General features: G+C 36.3%; 1 protein-coding gene across 3 annotated transcripts in view; it reads right to left on the bottom strand.

Annotated features, from left to right (window-relative positions):
• Window positions 1-17,498, bottom strand: part of LOC150096456 (pleckstrin homology domain-containing family G member 5-like) — a 322,023-nt gene that overhangs the window by 116,089 nt on the left and 188,436 nt on the right. For 2 of the 3 annotated variants that reach the window (XM_090408400.1, XM_090408401.1), the window contains exons 8-9: window positions 10,374-10,511; window positions 2,477-2,599 (exon numbers count right to left, since the gene is read on the bottom strand). In XM_090408400.1, coding sequence (XP_090264526.1) covers window positions 2,477-2,599; window positions 10,374-10,511 — 261 coding nt within the window. The remainder of the gene's footprint in view (window positions 1-2,476; window positions 2,600-10,373; window positions 10,512-17,498) is intronic. The other variant, XM_090408402.1, reaches the window with a different exon arrangement.

The following is a 17,498-nucleotide window of genomic DNA, read 5'->3' as shown; positions in this document are numbered from 1 at the left end:
TCAGCATTGGACTGATGTCAGAATTTGTATGTAATGTAAGTAAATTTTAATGTGCTTAGAGTCAGCCTGATAACACCTTCAAGGTCAGTGGTATACTTCCAAAGTAGTTCTGCCTTTTTGAAAATAGGATTAAGTGTGCTTATTCGGTGAGAACTAAAAGTGGACTTTAACATGAAGGTCAAGACAGTTTGCGTGGGAATGTTTGGGGTCCTCGACCCTTCGTCCAGAGATCCGAGAAAATTGTATAAAGGTCATCTAGGAGGGAAAAAAAAAAGGAGGGAAGGAAGAGAAGAGAAGAGAGAACTTCAGAAGGAGCCGATTCAGTGTGTTTTCGTTGGTCTGGGTGAAGTCGCAAGCCTTGAAACTACCGAGGGAGAAGCAGGACCAGCATGCATTGCCAATAGGACAGTCTGCTAAGCGCCTCGATCGTCGGACCCTTCAGCCAATTCATAGACATCGGGAGAAATGTGCTCCAGATCCCGTCAGTCAGTCCAAGTGAGACGGCGGTGATGATGAAATCTCTGCATGGAAGAAAACCTGAAACGGATGAGAAGCCAAACGAACCTAAGAAGCAACTAGGAATGGGTGCATAATAGAGTTAAAGAAGATATGTGAGTTAATTTCATTGTGTTTGTTTATGATATGTGAAACTGTCTGAGACGGGCTGATAAGTTTCTTTTAAGTGTTGATATAACTAGTCTAAGAATAGTTTGTTTAGAGTTAGAGTTACTAGTTATAAGTAACAAAGCATGATATTCCTTGAATTGTAATGGGCTGATAGTTTTTTTGAATGTTGATATAATTATGTTGCCCGACTTTGTGCATTTTCTAAATGTTAAATTGCCGAGGTTTTAAACTTAAAGTGGAGTTAAAAGAGAATCTTTCCCTATTGTATGATTTTTGTATAATTACAGTTTAGTTGTAAATAAATATGTTTTGTTTACAAAGTGTGCTACCTGATCTTTAAGCAATGCACTGTTTTGAAATAAACACGAACCTGTGAACAAAGGAATTTAATGTTAGCCATGACTGTTTAATGTTAAGAAGGGCTTTAGGATAATTTCAGAGTGAACTCTACTGGAAGTATTATTATATCTTATACCATAAGAAGACACTGGTGGCACAGTTGATTAATCTAAATAAATTTCCAGAGTTCTCCCAGTACAGGGAAAATACTAAAAGTAGAGTAAAGTTAATAAATAAAGAATAGGAAGTTAAAGTATTAAAGGATGAAGAGTTAAAAAAGGCAGTAGAGATAAACTAATAAAAGTAAGAATAGAGTAGAGAAGATTAATTAATAATAAAAAATAAGGCATATAAATAATACATTAGCACAGCCAATTAATGAAATAAGTATACACACATAAAGATAAAGTAACATTCACAATGACACAGTAAAGGTAAAATTTACACTTGGTTTAATCATTTATCTAAGTGTAAGCAAACAAGTTTCTGCCTGAACTATTTTCAGGACTGGGAAAAATAGTTCAGGTGCAAACTTGTTTGCTTACATTTGGATAAAGAATTAAACAAAGTAAATAATTTCTTGGTATCTTTATTACAGTATAACCAAGGTGAAAAAACTTCCAACTAGCTATATACAAGAGAGTGTTGAAACCAATTTGAACTTATGGATCTGAGAGTTAGGATAGAAATAAAACATTATAAATTAAAGATACCAAGAAATTATATCTTGGTTTAATCCTTTATCCAAGTGTAAGCAAACAGAGTTTGCTTACACTTGGATAAAGGTGGTATATGACTTCACACCACTTGCCTTAGTACCCCATAATGTAAAGCACATCTCCTTGCAGACATGTATAATGCAGCCTTCCCATAATGCATATCATTATACATGTCCACAAGGAGATGTGTTTTGCATTATGGGATACTAAGGCAAGTGATGTGAAGTCATATACCACCTTTACCACGAGTTGCCCCAGTACTGAAAATACTTTGGGCGCAAACTTTGCTTACAGTTGGATAAAGGATTAAACCAAGATATAATATCCTAATATCCTCATATTAAAAATGAGGATATTAGGAAAAAACTAGACATTGTTAGCAGAATTAATTTCAGGTGGTATGGTAATTTAAACAGAATGGGAGAGGAAAGGTTAGCAAAATAAGTGTTCTTTAGTCTACCTCTGGACAAATCCTTTTCCTGCCAGGATGGCAGGAAAAGGATTTGTCCAGAGGTAGACTAAAGATGTAGGTGAATTAATGCAGTAAACAGTGCCTTAGAAGAGAGAAATATAACATCTGATAATACTGGAATCTTAACAGGTAACAGATTAATTTAGAGGAAAATTGTCAACAGGAAGTTAGCAATGATGGAATTTTTTCATGTGTGGTACTATCATAATATCCTGTACACCTACATACATGTCAGGAATTCGACAATGATCATCATAAATATATTTCAAAACCATTGTAAACTCACTTTTAGTAATAAAAGAGAATAATCATTATTTACCTTGCCAAATGGTGGTTCCCGCAATTTTAGCCCTGAACCTTCCAATAACAGTTGACGAATCTGTTTACTTCCACATCCTGGCATTGGACACGTCAGATCAAGTATACAGTACTCTTTTACCACCTAAACAACAGGTAATTCAAAATTAAAGATGCATGCTTATCAGAAATATCTGAGGCTATATATGTATGCAAGTTTTTCAACATTTTTCTTTCTAAATACTGTATGTGATATTTCTAAAAATCAGCAGTTACACTGGACCTGAAGTAGAGTCTGGTTACTCTACAATGATAATGTATGAATAATTCATTTCTTCTTCTTCTTTCCCTCTTTTACCTTGCAGTGTTGAGGGTTTTCAATTCATTTAACTGCAACCGCACGCAAGGATAAGGTGGTTAGTCGTATGCCTCCTGGTGTATCCTATGCCTGTAGAGGAGTTGAGTTCTCAAGGCGGTTTGCCTGCTTGCAGGATGAAAAGCCACAGATAAACTGGGGAGAAAACCCCTGAAGTCCATGCCCAAGACTGGCTAACTTGGCTATGTCTGAGAAAGATCCTAAGCTCCTCACGTCAGTGATGGGAATCGAACCCAGGATACTCCTTTCCATGGCATATGGTTGCGAAGTGCACAGCCACTTGGCTAACTGCGCAGACTTGAATAATTCATTATTATTATTATAGCATAACTAGATTCATCACTTGAGGCCCCAATATAACTGCTGAATTCCACATTTGGAATCCTTTGTTTTTAAGTCTGTGAAATTGCATTGCTATTTTTAAACAATCAACTCATTACCACTTGCATTAATCCATCTAATCAGCACCTCTCATAAATTTATATCCATATTATAAATGGAATTTATATAGCTGCTGAGAGATAACAAGGTTCAAGAGTGCTGGATCTGATCATTAGGTCAGAGAACTTAACACTAACCAATCTAGCTATACTTCCTCCACTTGGAGAAAATGATCATGCAGTATTGACTTGGAAGTTTGCCAGACAAGCAGATTATTCTGTTAAGAAGAGATAAATGTGATGTGGAATTACAAAACAGGTGTTTATGACAAGCTAAGGAGTCAGTTTTCAGCAGAGCCATAGGATAAGAATTTGAAGAGGATAGATGTTCGTGGTGCATGGGAGGTGTTCAAGGGGCATTTGAAGAAAGCAGTATCTGAATGCATACTTAGAGTCAGAAGGATAAGGGAGTTAGATGCTTGAATTGCTTCGATAAGCAGGAGTTGTTGCACACAAAGAAAAGGTTGAGGGATTATAACGAAAAAGGTGATCAGCATGCTCATGAGCAGTATAAGGAACAGGCAAGAAGGGTGACCAGTATAAGGAAGGCTAAAGCTAATTATGAGAGAAAGCTAACTGATGAGGCTAAAAAAAAAAACCCTAAAGAGTTCTTTCGCTATGTGGCAAGTAAAAAGAGGAATGACTATGGAAGAATGACTTTAAAAAGTGCTGATCAAGGGAAGGTGACTGAACCAAACTAAATAGCTGAATTACTGAGTGAGCATTTTGTAGGGGTGTACCATCCAGGTGGTGCCATTGCAATGCCAGATGTGACATTAACTGATAGCAGAATATAGGTTGAAGAAATGGAGGAGCTTAAAATATTGTAGAACCTAAATAAGAACACAGCCATGGGATTAGATATAGCATATCGGCTCGTATATTGCAAGATGTGCAAGCGAATATCAGCTAATCTGACCAAGCTGTTTAATTTAAGCTCAGGTACTGGGAATGTGCCAATGGAGTGGAAAGTGGACAAAATAATCCCTTTGTATAAAGGAGGCTCCAAGACAGAAGTAACAAATTATAAGCCAATGAGCATCTCAGGGGTGGTGGTTAAGGTAGAGAAATTGGTGAAAGACAGAATTCAGGACTGGGTGGATAGGAATACGATACTCTATATGGAACAGCATGGTTTTGTGAAGGGTAGGTCTTACCTTAGCAATTTGCTTACTTTTTATAATCAAGTAACAATGGAGTTGGATAAGGGAAATGACTACTCAGTGATATTGCTAAACTTTGCAAAAGCATTTGACAAGATACCACATAGAACTCTACTGCATAATTGGAGCAAATGGGGATGGATATAAATCTGGTGATTTGGATTAGAGGGTGATTGATGAACAGATATGAAAGAATGGTTTATGAAACAGTTGAGTCCAGGAGAAGGCAAGTGACTAGTGGTGTACCAAAGGCTCAGTACTGTACTTGGTTGTTTAATCTCTGTTGTTTAATCTGTATATCAATAATATAGGTAATCATTTTACAGGAAGTATTCAGTTGTTTGCTGATGTTGCTAAACTGAGAAGAGCAATGGTAGAAGGTGATGAAGAGATCCTGCAGAAAGACAAATTAGCAGTATGGGCAAAGTAAATGGCTGTCAGTTTAATGTGGTGAAGTGCAGGGTGATGCACTTTCGGAAGAGATCAAAAGCTGCATACTATATTGATGGAACTGAACTGGAGGAAACTGATGACAAGCAATGATTTTGCAAAGACAAAACAGCACATCAGATTACATGGTTGTTGAAGAACACACTAACAAGCAGGGATAGAGAGTTATTATTTCCCTATATAAGGCTTTAATAAGGCCACCTGGCTTAAGGTCTAATTGACTGCATACAGATTAGACTCCCAAATTCTGTGGGGATGAAGAACTTGTGAAGACGATCCGAGGAAAGTAACCAAGATTATGATAGGTCTGTGGAATGTTCCCTATGAGAATAGATTGACAGTCTGAAGGTTTCAAAAATTAGCCGAGAGGCAAAGTTATTAAAGGGATTGATTATGAAAATTTCTTTCAGTACATAAGGGAGAGAACAAGGGGTCACTGATGAAAGCTGTCTAAGAGTGTGGTTAGCAAGAGTGTTAGGGAACTAGATTTTTTGTTTGGAGAGTGGTGGATGGGTGGAATGCATTGCCAGAGGTAGTTGTGTATGGTTCATAAGCAAATGAGTTTAAGGAGAGATATGATTGGTAATGTGTGAATGATGGCTAGTGTAAATAATGTATCTCCTACGATGAGTCTGACTCCATGGAGATATCTGTATAACCATCATCAAATTCCTGATATGTACCCTCAAGGGGTGTACAGGATATGATAGTACTACATGAAAAATTTATATCATTACTAACTTCCTATCTACAATTTTCCTCCAAATCAATCTGTTATCTGTCAAGACTCCAATATTATCAGACCTTATATTTGTATCTTCTTAGGCACTTTTTACTGTATCAACCCACCTATATCTTGGTCTTCCTGAGCGTCTTTTTCCTGCCAACCTGGCAGACAACACTTGTTTTGCAAATATATGGTCAAGTGTTTTACTTCTGACTCAGCTCTCAGATCCATAAGATAAAATTGGCTTGAATTCTGTCTTGTATACAGTTAATTTAGTGTTTTGGCTAATTTCTCTCTTATTCCATATTTAATTTACCATCTTCACTAAAAATCGTGCCTAAATAGCTGAAATGTTTCACTTGGTCTACAGGTTCTCCATTCACAATGCAGTGCATATTTTCAATGTTTCTGCCTATTTTCACTGTCTTTGTCTTATTATTGCTGAACTTCATACCATATCTATTACAACAGTAATTCAATTTAGTCAGGGAATCTTGCAGACTTGTACCTGATTTATTTAGAAGTAAAACATCATCTGCATAAAGCAAAGAGCTGATATTAACATCTCCAATTTTGACATCATGTTTAATACTGCTTTCCTTCATAATGTGATCCATATAGATAATGAATAACAGTGGGGATAATGTACATCCTTGTCTCACACCCGATTTAACATTAAACCAGTATCCTGTACTTCCTTAAATTCCAACTCTTGACTTACTACTCAAATAAAGACTAAGTATTGCTTGATATAATGTCCCATTCACGCCATATAACTGTAGCGTTTTGAATATCTTCTCTCTTGGCACCTTGTTATATGCCTTTTCCATATCTACAAAACTTAAATACAGATCTTTGTTATATTCCCACGATTTCTCAACTTTGTCTTAATGTGAAAATCTGATCCTCACAGCCTCTATTTGGCCTGAATCCAGCTTGTTCTTTACCAAGCTTTTCTTCCACAATCCTTTCAACATTTCTCAAATTATACTTGCATATATCTTACCAGGAACACTCAGTAAGGAAATACCTCGGGAATTCTCACATTCAGTTTTATTTCCTTTTTTTATATATGGATACTATGAGAGCTCTACTGCAATCATCTGGAATTCGTCCTTCTGTCCGGGCCTTCTTAACTAGGCAGTGCAGACACTGTAAGACTTTTATACCTTCATACTTGAGCATTTCTGGTAGAATATCATCTACTCCTGATGCCTTTCCATATCCAGGCTTTTATCACGTTTTTCTACTTCAAGTATGGATATACATTCCTGACTACATGTCAGTTGAGTGTTTTTTACCACTGTGCTGTCATCATTACTTGTTTCATTTAGCAATTTTTTGAAGTTATTACTCAATACATCAAGGTTATCTTTTTCACCAGTTTTCATGTCACTTTTATCATCTCTAATTCCTTTTATAGCACTCTTTCCTACATTTCTGAGCTTTTTGAACAGCCTCCAGAATATTTTGTCACCTTGATATTTATTTTCTAAGTTCTTACCAATGGTGTCCCATGACTTTTGTTTAGCTAGTTGTCCAGTGTTTAGCTATTTATTACATTTGTCTCTGTATTCTCTTACAGCACAAGCTGATTTATTTGCCAGGAACTTTGACATGTTTTCTTCTTTTCCTTCACTGCATCTTGAAATTCCCATGTCCACCATGGAGTTCTGATTTTTCTATCCTTGCAGGCAATCTCACCACATGCCTCTCTGGCTGAATCAATCAATGTTTTCTTAAGGATTTGCCACTGACTCTTCAAGGTTTGGTTCCTGTTCTCAAACTCTTTCATTTTTTTTTTGAATAATGTTTGTGTATTTAGTCTACATTTCATATCTGATAGCTACACAACTTTTATTTGCTTTAAAACTTTCTTACATATTATTTTCACTGTGAAATTCAATTTTATCCTGCTCAAGACTAAATGGTGATCACTTCCAATTTCAAATCATCTGTATACTTCAGCGTCCTGCACCAGTGAGAAAACATCTCTGTCAATGAGACTTTTCTCATTCCTTGCCTCTTCTCCTGTGAATTTGTGCACATTTTTATGTTGAAACACTGTGTTAGTAATAACAATTCCATGTCCTGAGCAGAAATCAAACAGGTATTTGCCATCATTATTAGCTTTGCTCTTTTCTCCAAATTTTCCCAAAACATTTTTCTATGACTGACAATCATTTCCTACTCTGCTATTTGGACCAACTGTTCCTTTTTCACTCTTTCAGTTGCTTTCTCGAAAGCCTCAAAAAATTACTCCACTTCTACCTTAGTGGAATTTCTGTGGGAACATAGGCACAAATAAGTCTTATTGTCCAGTTCCCCATTCTGATATTTGCCCACATCACTCTACTTGATATTGCCTGCCATTCAAAAAGATTAGCCTCGTATTTAGTGTTGAATAGCATAGCTACTCCTCCTTTTCCCTGATTGTTATTGCCTGAATATAACATTTTGTTTTTATTGCTTAGAAAGATATTATCAGTTTTTGTCTTTTTTGTTTCAGTTACCCCTATTATGTCGATCTGGTACTTATCCAATTCCTCAGCTAGCTCCATTCTTTGCCATTCAGGCTTCTTATGTTGAGAGTACCGATCTTGAGCTCTGGTGATGTTGAGTTGGTGTGTGTTTCAGGATTTATTCCAGCAGCTGACTTTTTGCTGTTTGCCCTGCTTCCCTGGTGAAAACATTTTTTCAAAAAATTTTCCAATATATTTTTTGAAAAAAACAAAAACAGTGTATAAGTGTGCCTGTGCAATTCAAACCCATGTGGTTCACAGGTCAACTGTATATTTATAAAATACCAGAGTGCAAATAAATATAGTATCTCAGTGGTTAAAAACCATGTGTGTGTGTATATATAGGGTGGCCATAATTAAGGAGGAGGTGTTCAGAGCCCTGTAACAAAAAATATATGGGAGAAAATTAAACCAAAGTTGGTGTAAATACACTATGGAAAATTGGGTTTTGATTTACAGGAAAAAAAAGTACAAAATTCTGCAACGAGCAGACAACTGGCACTAGAATTGCGTGATTTTTTCATAATCTCATTGTTTCTACTGACAAGTTGGTGGATATAAGGAAGATCCCAAATAGATTTGTGTTGTCAGAATGATGCAGTGCTATGGATCTCACCTCACCAGAACATGCAATCAAGTTCTACTATCAACAACACGGTAACACTAATGCCATGCTTCGAGAATTCTGGCATTTGAAGGATAGGAGAAAAGGTCCAATGATGATAACAAATCTTAGAAAAATGATTTTATGATTTGAAAATAGCAGATTTTTAGCAGTGAGGAGAGCATGAGGACACAAACGAATTATTCCTCAACAAGCTGGTGAAGTTGCAACAGACATCATGGAACATGGAATGAATAATGTACAAGGTCCAGCATTGCTCAGGCAATATCAAAGCAACTGGAATTGCCATACTCAACTGTGTGGAAAATCCTGTCAAATGCTGAGGTTTCTCCCCTACAAGATCTCCCATACATCAAGCATTGCTTCATGGTGATGAGGAAACTCGACTGCAAATCTGAACAGTAGTGTTAACTCACACCTAATTGCCACATTTGGGCTGTTAATAACCCACATGTTCCATCAGATCCCTTTACACTCACAGAAAGTCACAGTGTGGTGTGGTTTCACTACATAGTTTACTATCAGTCCAGATTTTTTGAAGAACTTTGCCTGACAGGACCAGTGACTTGTACCATCTCTGCTGTTAGGTATTGAGAGATGCTGTGCAACTTTATTGTGATGCAACTGCAGCAGCAAAAATGCCTTGGCCCACCATATTCATGCAGGATGGAGCACCTCACATTGGATTGCTAGTACAGCAAAAGTTACGAAAATATTTCCCAGAACACAGAGTGATTAGTCGTTTTCCACATGCATTTCCCACAGCATGGCCACCTCGTTTGCCTGATATCAACCACTGTGACTTTTGGTTGTGGGGCCATCTGAAACATGTGGTATATGAAGGACATATTCCGGATTTAGCAACCTTGAAAGACAGAATGACACTGCATGTGAGGTAAATCAATGCAGATCTGTTGCATTCTGCTATATAAAATGCCATTCACAGAATGTAGTCCTTAAAGGAGACCATATTGAAACACATCTGTAAATTATACAAACACCAAAATTGATTTGTTGTCCCTCTTCTAGCCATTACTGTTTAATCCCATACCATGCGCTTATAGTGCCAAATGTCCCCTGGTGGTAGAATTTTTCTATTTTTTTATCTTCTGTAAATAAAAACCCCATGTTCAACAGTGTATTTACACCAAGTTTGGGTGAATTTCATCTCCAATACATTTTTCACTACAGGGCTCTGAACACTTTCTCTTTAATTATGGTCACCCTGTATATCAGGGTGTCCATAATTAAAGATCTATGACATGACAGAGTTGTGGCGTGGGCAAAGCGCAAAGAGAAAGGGTTAATTTTTTTGTAAAACCGAACAGACAAAACTATATTTGGCACAGTCAAAAGTGACTAGGTTATCAACCATAGTGAAGAATGGTATGAAGATCACAGTTCAAAGAATTTTAAGATTAATAACATAAAGAAAATAATGAACGAAATACATGTTCCCTTACATGGATTCATCACCAGGCTCTATTCTGATTACTTTCAACTGCCTATAGATACATATAATAGACATCCATAACGCATGATAAATAATTATTTCTTGCATAAATTATGTGAGACAGATTTTCATTGCTGCAGTTTATTTAGTATTATACACTTACTTTATCTATGTCATCACTGGTAACATCTACAGCATCATAGCTCTCTATTCTGTTAATAATTGAAGAGAGGCGCTGCTTCTCATGCTGCTGACGTAATGTAGAATTAACACTACCCACAAATTTGTCTACTGAGCAAATCTACAAGCAAAGAAGATAACAGATTTCATAATAAATATTAAAATTTCAAATAAAATAACAACATGCCCAATATTAATAGGTTAAATATATATGTATTCAAATTTTAAGCAAATAATTAAATTTATAACTTGAATCTCTATAAAAATTAAGTATCTTTTTAATAAAAGGGTTATTGCAAGCAAGTTGGTTTTTTCATAATACCTAAGAAAACTGCTTTTGTAAGCCATTTGATCTGGGTAGAAAGTATGCATGATACAACAAACCCTACAATGCTTAAACGTCTCATGTCAAGACCATCTACAATAAGCACCGGTCTCTAATTCATATTTCAATGGTGCAATAAAAACCTAGTTGCCCTTCAATGCAGTTTTTTTTGGTTGTTAAAAAAAAGAGACAAGCTTTGATTCTATTCTCCTTTGATAAAACTCAACAGTCAAGACCAGATCTCTGTTCTCCACATAGTTCTTGGTCTTTCCTGGCACAATCACATCTATAGCATCCTCACAGCTTCCAAAAAAACCCGACATCTTCTTTCACTCAAGATGTTACTTTACAACTGTCCAGCTACTTACTCTGTCCAAATTCCAAATCTGCTCAAACTTGGAATTGCTCTTATATTTGGGGTGGTGCACCAAAACCTCTCTAAAGATTCTTTATACTATCCAGAAGAAGGCGGTTTAATTAACTGACAACCTCTCTCAGACTCTCTTCAACTGCTTTCTCATAGATGGTCAGTTTCTGCATTGTCTCTTAAGACATAATGCAGAAATATATAAAATAAAAATTTAAAAACTTTAATATAATAATATAGACAAAAAATGCAGGTGTAGTTCCACTGCAATTTTTTTTTTTTATACTCTTGGTAATTTATATTATATAAAAATTTATTTTATTTTATATTTTCATTATAATTTATTATGAATATTTTTTGCATTTATTTCATTTTACATATTTTTTTCACCAGAGGTAAGGCTATTGTAAACAGTTAACAAAACAGTTATACTTCAGCATACTTATGTGTAGCAAAATGTAGCTTGTTTCTTGTTTATATATATATGCTGATCAACAAAATCTCAGGATGAGGAAATTTGATCTTTCAAAGAAATACAAGGCATTTCCAGAAAGTAAGGTCCATTCAGAATTTACTGCAAAATAAGATATGAGAGAGAGAGAGAGGTCACAAACGTGTGGTAGCATAGAGCAACTCATTAGCTAGCTACTGACCATTTTACCTTCATCACATTATCGTTTGTTGTTTTCTATGAATAATTTATCATAAGTGCCGAGATAAAAAATCCAGCCAGTTGTGAGGTACATCGTATGATACTGCTTTTGTTGGCAGAAAACTAAGTAAGGTTTATGGGACTAATGTAATGGTGACCTAATGGTGTCATTTTGTTTAAAAGGCATAATGTGTTCAGCATGAAGAGTGCAGTAGCTGGCAGTGAGGTGACAGACGATTCGGTGGAAAGAGTAAACAGGAAAATTTGTGAGAACTGCAGTTACACGAAGGAAAGGTCTGTAACTTTTGAATTTCCAGAAATTTCACACGCAGTCATTCCTGAAATTTACAGAAAAGGGGTGGTATAAGAAATTGTGTGCCAGATGGGTCCCAAAAATACTGACTGATAAACAGCAATGAGTGGAATCAACTCAAAAAATTTTGGAGCATTACAACAAAAATGAAGGAGATGAGCTTTTTCTTATATCATGACTAGTGATGAAAAGTGGATTTCTTCATAAACATCAAGTCAAAACAACAATTAATGCAGTGGCAGAATTCATAATTTCCGAAACCAAAAAAAATTCAAACAGGCATCCTCGGTCAAAAAAAAAAACAATAGCCACTGTCCTCTAAGATCAAAAAGAGATCTTGTTTGTTGATTTTCTTTAGTAAGGAACCACAATTAAGGATGACACATATTGTGAAATGCTGAAGAAACTCAGACAAGCAATGCAAAACAAAAGACAAGGAATGCTATCATCAGGAATCATGCTTTTGCATGACAACATGTGAGTTCACATTTCAGCTAGAACTGTCCAGCAAATTCAGAAGTTTGGGTGAGAACTTTTCGACAACCCGCCCTATAGTCCCGACCTTGCACCCAGTGACTATCTCTTGTTCTTGCATATGAAGCAGCGCCTGACATCAAAAATGCCTGGAAGTCAATGGTGACTATGTGCAAAAATAAAGTATATATATGCAGGTATCTTAGTGTGCAGGGTGTTTCAAAATGGGATATACATCTTTGAACAACAACAGAAGGTAAACAGTGTTAGATGAACAAATTTTATTACCATGCAAATGTAGCGTAACACTTGAAGTTTCAACACAGACAGTTAAAGCTCGATATGACTGCCTCCAGAAATTCTGCAAACGTCCCATCTGGAATGAATTTCCAGTCACATGTGGCAGAACATATCTGGCAATACTTAAGAAATGGCAGCAGTAATTCCAGAATGCAGCTCATCCAAATTGGCTTGTGGTGGTGGTACAAACACTCGATCTTTCGCAAAGCCCTACAAGAAAAAATTCTAATAGTGTAAGGTTGGGGAACATGTTGGCCACGCTACATGCACCCCCCCCCCTTCCACAAATCCATCTGGCTGGAAAAACGGGTGACCTTGCATCTGTCAGGTAATGAGGAGATGCTCTGTCTTGCTAGAAATGTAAGTGGCTGTCATGGTCATTATCGTCTAATTGTGGTATTAGGTACCCTCATAGCATGCTCAGATACACACCACCAATAATGGTAGACTCCGTAAAAAGAAGGGTCCATACACTTTCTTCTTCCTTACGGTGCAAAAAAATGTTAGCCTTAGGGGTGCTGCGAACATGTTCTACAATGGTGTGTGAATTTTCTCTTCCCCAAATTCTGCAGTTGTGTTTATTTGCCCACTTATGTGAAAAGTTGTCACTGAAATCGATCGTGTCCAAAAATGTCCTCATTTTGTTCTATCCTACTGATAATTTCTTTACAGAAATCCTGGCGTATCTTCTTAGAGTCTTTCTTTAAATGTTGTACAAGGGTAAATTTGTAGGGTCTTAAATGTAGATGCTATTGGAAAACACGCCACACAGTCGCATATGGAATTATAATTTGCCGAGACGCCCATCTGCTTGACTTTCCTGAACTTCTTCCACAACAGCATCAGCAGCACGTGAACTTCCCAATGACTTTGGATGATGTAAAGAACAGCTTGTCTCCACAAAATTCTTGTGCCACGTGTAGATCGTATGCCTACTAGGAGGTTCTTGGCAGTATTACATGCAGAAATTCCTCTGAACTTGTGTTGCAGACTTTGTTTTCTCAGACCAGATACTTTCTCGAACTTCTTCCAAAACAGCATTGGCAGCACGCAGACTTCCCAATGACTTTGGATGATGTACAGAACAGCCTGTCTCCACAAAATTCTTGTGCCACGTTTAGATCATATGCCTACCAGGAGGTTCTTTGCCATATTGCGTGCAGAAATTCCTCTGAACTTGTGTTGCAGACTTCGTTTTCTCAGACCAGATAGCAAACATGAGATGGATTATGGAAAGAACAAGAGAATTTCAGATGGAAGTATTCACCTGCTTTTGATTGTTTGGATCACAACAGACTGCGAATTGTAAATGAGATCAATGGAAATACTTGATCTCATTGAGCATCACATTCTCGATAAGAGAGCTGTACGACAATCAAGAAGCTTCGGTAAAAACAGTATTTGGAGAAACAGACAGTGTTCAAGTGAAAAAAGGGGATAGTCAAGGTAGTATATTGTCGTCCTATCTTTTTAATATTTATAGTGAATATATTTCGAGAATGGCTAACATTAAATAATAAATGGCTACAACAGGAAAACATTCAACAGAATCCTTTACAAGAATGCAATTAAAAATTAAAAAAAAAATGATAAGACCATAACTATTCCTAACATTAAGGTAATATGTGAGAAAATAGGTGGTGCACTGCAAAAATACAATATAAAAGGTTGCATTCAAACCATCTACAAAATTAAATGCATGTAACTTATCCTACATGGGAGGCACACGATATACCATCGAAACAGAATAAAAACACACTAAATTCTTTAATTACAGAAAATCAGGCCTTTCTTATCATGCACTACAATGGGCCACAGAATAATTGATAGGAAAAGCAAACAGCATCAAACCTGGTACAAAAGAAAATTCAAAGAGCCTCTGAGATGCTAATCTATCATTACAAACTCAACAAGAATCATAACTTAAGAATCCCAAAAGTTTGGATTCTATCTGCAAACCTGATAAAATCTAGAAATAGGAAACAAGGGAACAACTGCAGTACTCCAAAAATCTGCAAACACAAAAACCAAGAAGAACAGATATAAAGATCTAGAAGGTCTTTTCACTTGGTTATAAATTAAATAAAACTTGCCAAGAAATTATATTCTTGTTCAATCCTTTATCCAAGCAAAGTTTGTTTGTGCACACTTGTAGAAAGGATTAATGACGGATATAATTCCTTGGCAAGTTTAGTTTAATTTAATTTAATTTAGAAATAAATATCAACATGTAGTCAGTGGCCGATGGACAATAAACAGAACTTAAAAATAATAGCGCCATAGAGAATTAAATCCTAACCAGCAGCAATTGATGTTGCACTTATTTAAGTATTTAATTATTAATTTTATTGCATATTTTTAAAAATCTTTTTCTTTTCCATTGCCAGAGGTCAGGCTAAGGTTAATGGTTAATCAGAACAGTAATGCTATTGTTTACTATAGTGTATCTTGATACAGCTCATAATATATGTATATATTACCGGCCTGGTTAGCCGAATGGTTAGTGTATTCGCTCTCCAGCCAAAAGGCTGTGGGTTTGAATCCAGTTGTGGGCATGGATGTTTGTAATTGTCTGTGAAAATGCTAGTGGTGGTGGTCGCGGTAGATGGCATTGGTGTAGATGATGAAGGTAGTTGCAGTCGGTGGAGATGGAAACTTGTCAAGTATATGCCCTCCCTCGATGAGCCTTTGGATTCCCTGGAGGTGTTATGTCATAATATTCCTGATGATGATCTTGATATATATATAAAGCCGTAAATGCCTTGAAAAAGCCAGACAGTTTGCTGGCGAAACTGGTAGGCTCTAATGTAAGTTTGTTTTTGTAAATGGTCAGTAATAAATAAGTTTGTATTTTAATTTCTTTACTAACTAAGATAAAATAACAAATTAAAATACAAACTTATTTATTACTGACCATTTATAAAAACAAACTTACATTAGAGCCTACCAGTTTCGCCAGCAAACTGTCTGGCTTTTTCAAGGCATTTACGGAGACATAAAAACTAGTAAATGCAAATTGAAAGGAACATAAAAAATGTTGTAAACTAACTAGTAGCTGAGGTTACATGTTCGCATGACAGAGAGGACTTATTGTTCTTATTCATTATCATGCATGCGTGTTTGTTGGAAACGTGTAATGTGATTACTGGCTAGCTGTAGTTCAGATTGATTTAGAGAGAGGATCAGGTTTTTCCACAAACTGTTTAGGATTGCACCCTGATTTCTGTTGAGGTTTCCACCGGTTATTAACACTATTGTGGCTTCCTTGAATAAACGATGTCTGTAGTCGTCATCCAGATATGGCATGGAGCTGTTTTGCCACTCTATTGTGTGGTTATATGTACAGAAATGATGTGCTAAGCTGGAAGAGATACTTCTGTTGTGGTTTACATCACCAACATGTTCTTTTTGTCTGATTTCTAAACTCCGTGAAGTTTGTCCAATGTAGGCAAGACCACAGGAGCAAGGAATGTAATATACTCCTGGATATTTGTAGAAAGGCACCTTATCTTTTGGGGACCCTAAAACTTGTCTGATGCTGGTGGTTGGTTTGAAGACCACTCTGATGTTGTAGGCTCTTAGTATTCTGGCTATTTGATTAGAAATTGACTTGATGAAAGGGATCACTACAGTAGAAATGTGCTGGGAGCGTGATTCTTCTTGTCTGGGATTGTTATCGTATAGATATTTTTTGATGATGTTTTAAGGATATCCATTTTGTGATAATGTGTTGGCTATTAGTGAGAGTTCAGTCTGTCTATCCTCCTCTTCTAATATAAACTTTCTGGCCCTATATTTCAACATGTGGATAATGCTCAGTTTGTGTGTCTTGTGATGGTTTGAAGTATAATGAAGATATCTTCCAGTATCTGTGGGCTTTCTGTAAATAGATAATTTGACACTATTTGATTGTTGTTTTCCACTTACAGAGTGAATTTGATCTTATGTATTGAGTTGATTTCATCCACAAAGGATTTTAGGTTTTCTAAGCTGTCTTGCCAAAAGGTGCACCAAAAACACGCCGATGTTCAATTTGTATAATTTAACACTGCTGAAGTGAAGCATTTTTGGCTCTTTATTTCAGTAATTCTAGTTACACCTTTTGGCAACTCGTATGGTAAAGAATAACTTATGCATCACTTCAACCCCAGTATTTACATCTGGGTCTACCTACTCACTGATGAGACCTCAACAAAGGTCGAAATCGGTCTGGGTAGTGACCCCTCACTCCATAATGTATAGCGTCATACATGTCCGTAAGGAGATGTGCTTTTCCTTAGTATTTTCCATAATGTAAAGCACATCTCCTTACGGACATGTATGACGCTATACATTATGGAGGGAGGGAAGAACTTTCTCCACCTGTAGTACGAGTCGCCCTAGCCTGAACCAGGTGTTGGCTTATGCTTGGATCTGCCAAAACTTTTATAGTTTCTATATTCGGCTTGGAAATAATGTTGGATTCAATATCCACTTTATTTATATAATATATATATATATATATATATATATATATAAAATTAATAAAAAAAATAGAAAAAGGTTTACAAAAACGTTTCATGGATGGAAGTCACAGAGAAATAAAGTTCTGCAGACCTACTCGAGATATATGACAAAGTGTTAAGAGAAAACTGTTGCCAGTCCAGTTGGCCAACTCTTCAACCAAGACCATGAGTT

The sequence above is a fragment of the Typopeltis vanoorti genome, chromosome 18 (assembly GCF_054136105.1).
Source record: "Typopeltis vanoorti isolate ZY-2024b chromosome 18, IOZ_Tvanoo_1.0, whole genome shotgun sequence".
Taxonomy (NCBI): Eukaryota; Metazoa; Arthropoda; class Arachnida; order Uropygi; family Thelyphonidae; genus Typopeltis; species Typopeltis vanoorti.
Note: the sequence above shows the minus strand (reverse complement) of the source record. Positions and strands in the feature narration are given on the sequence as shown.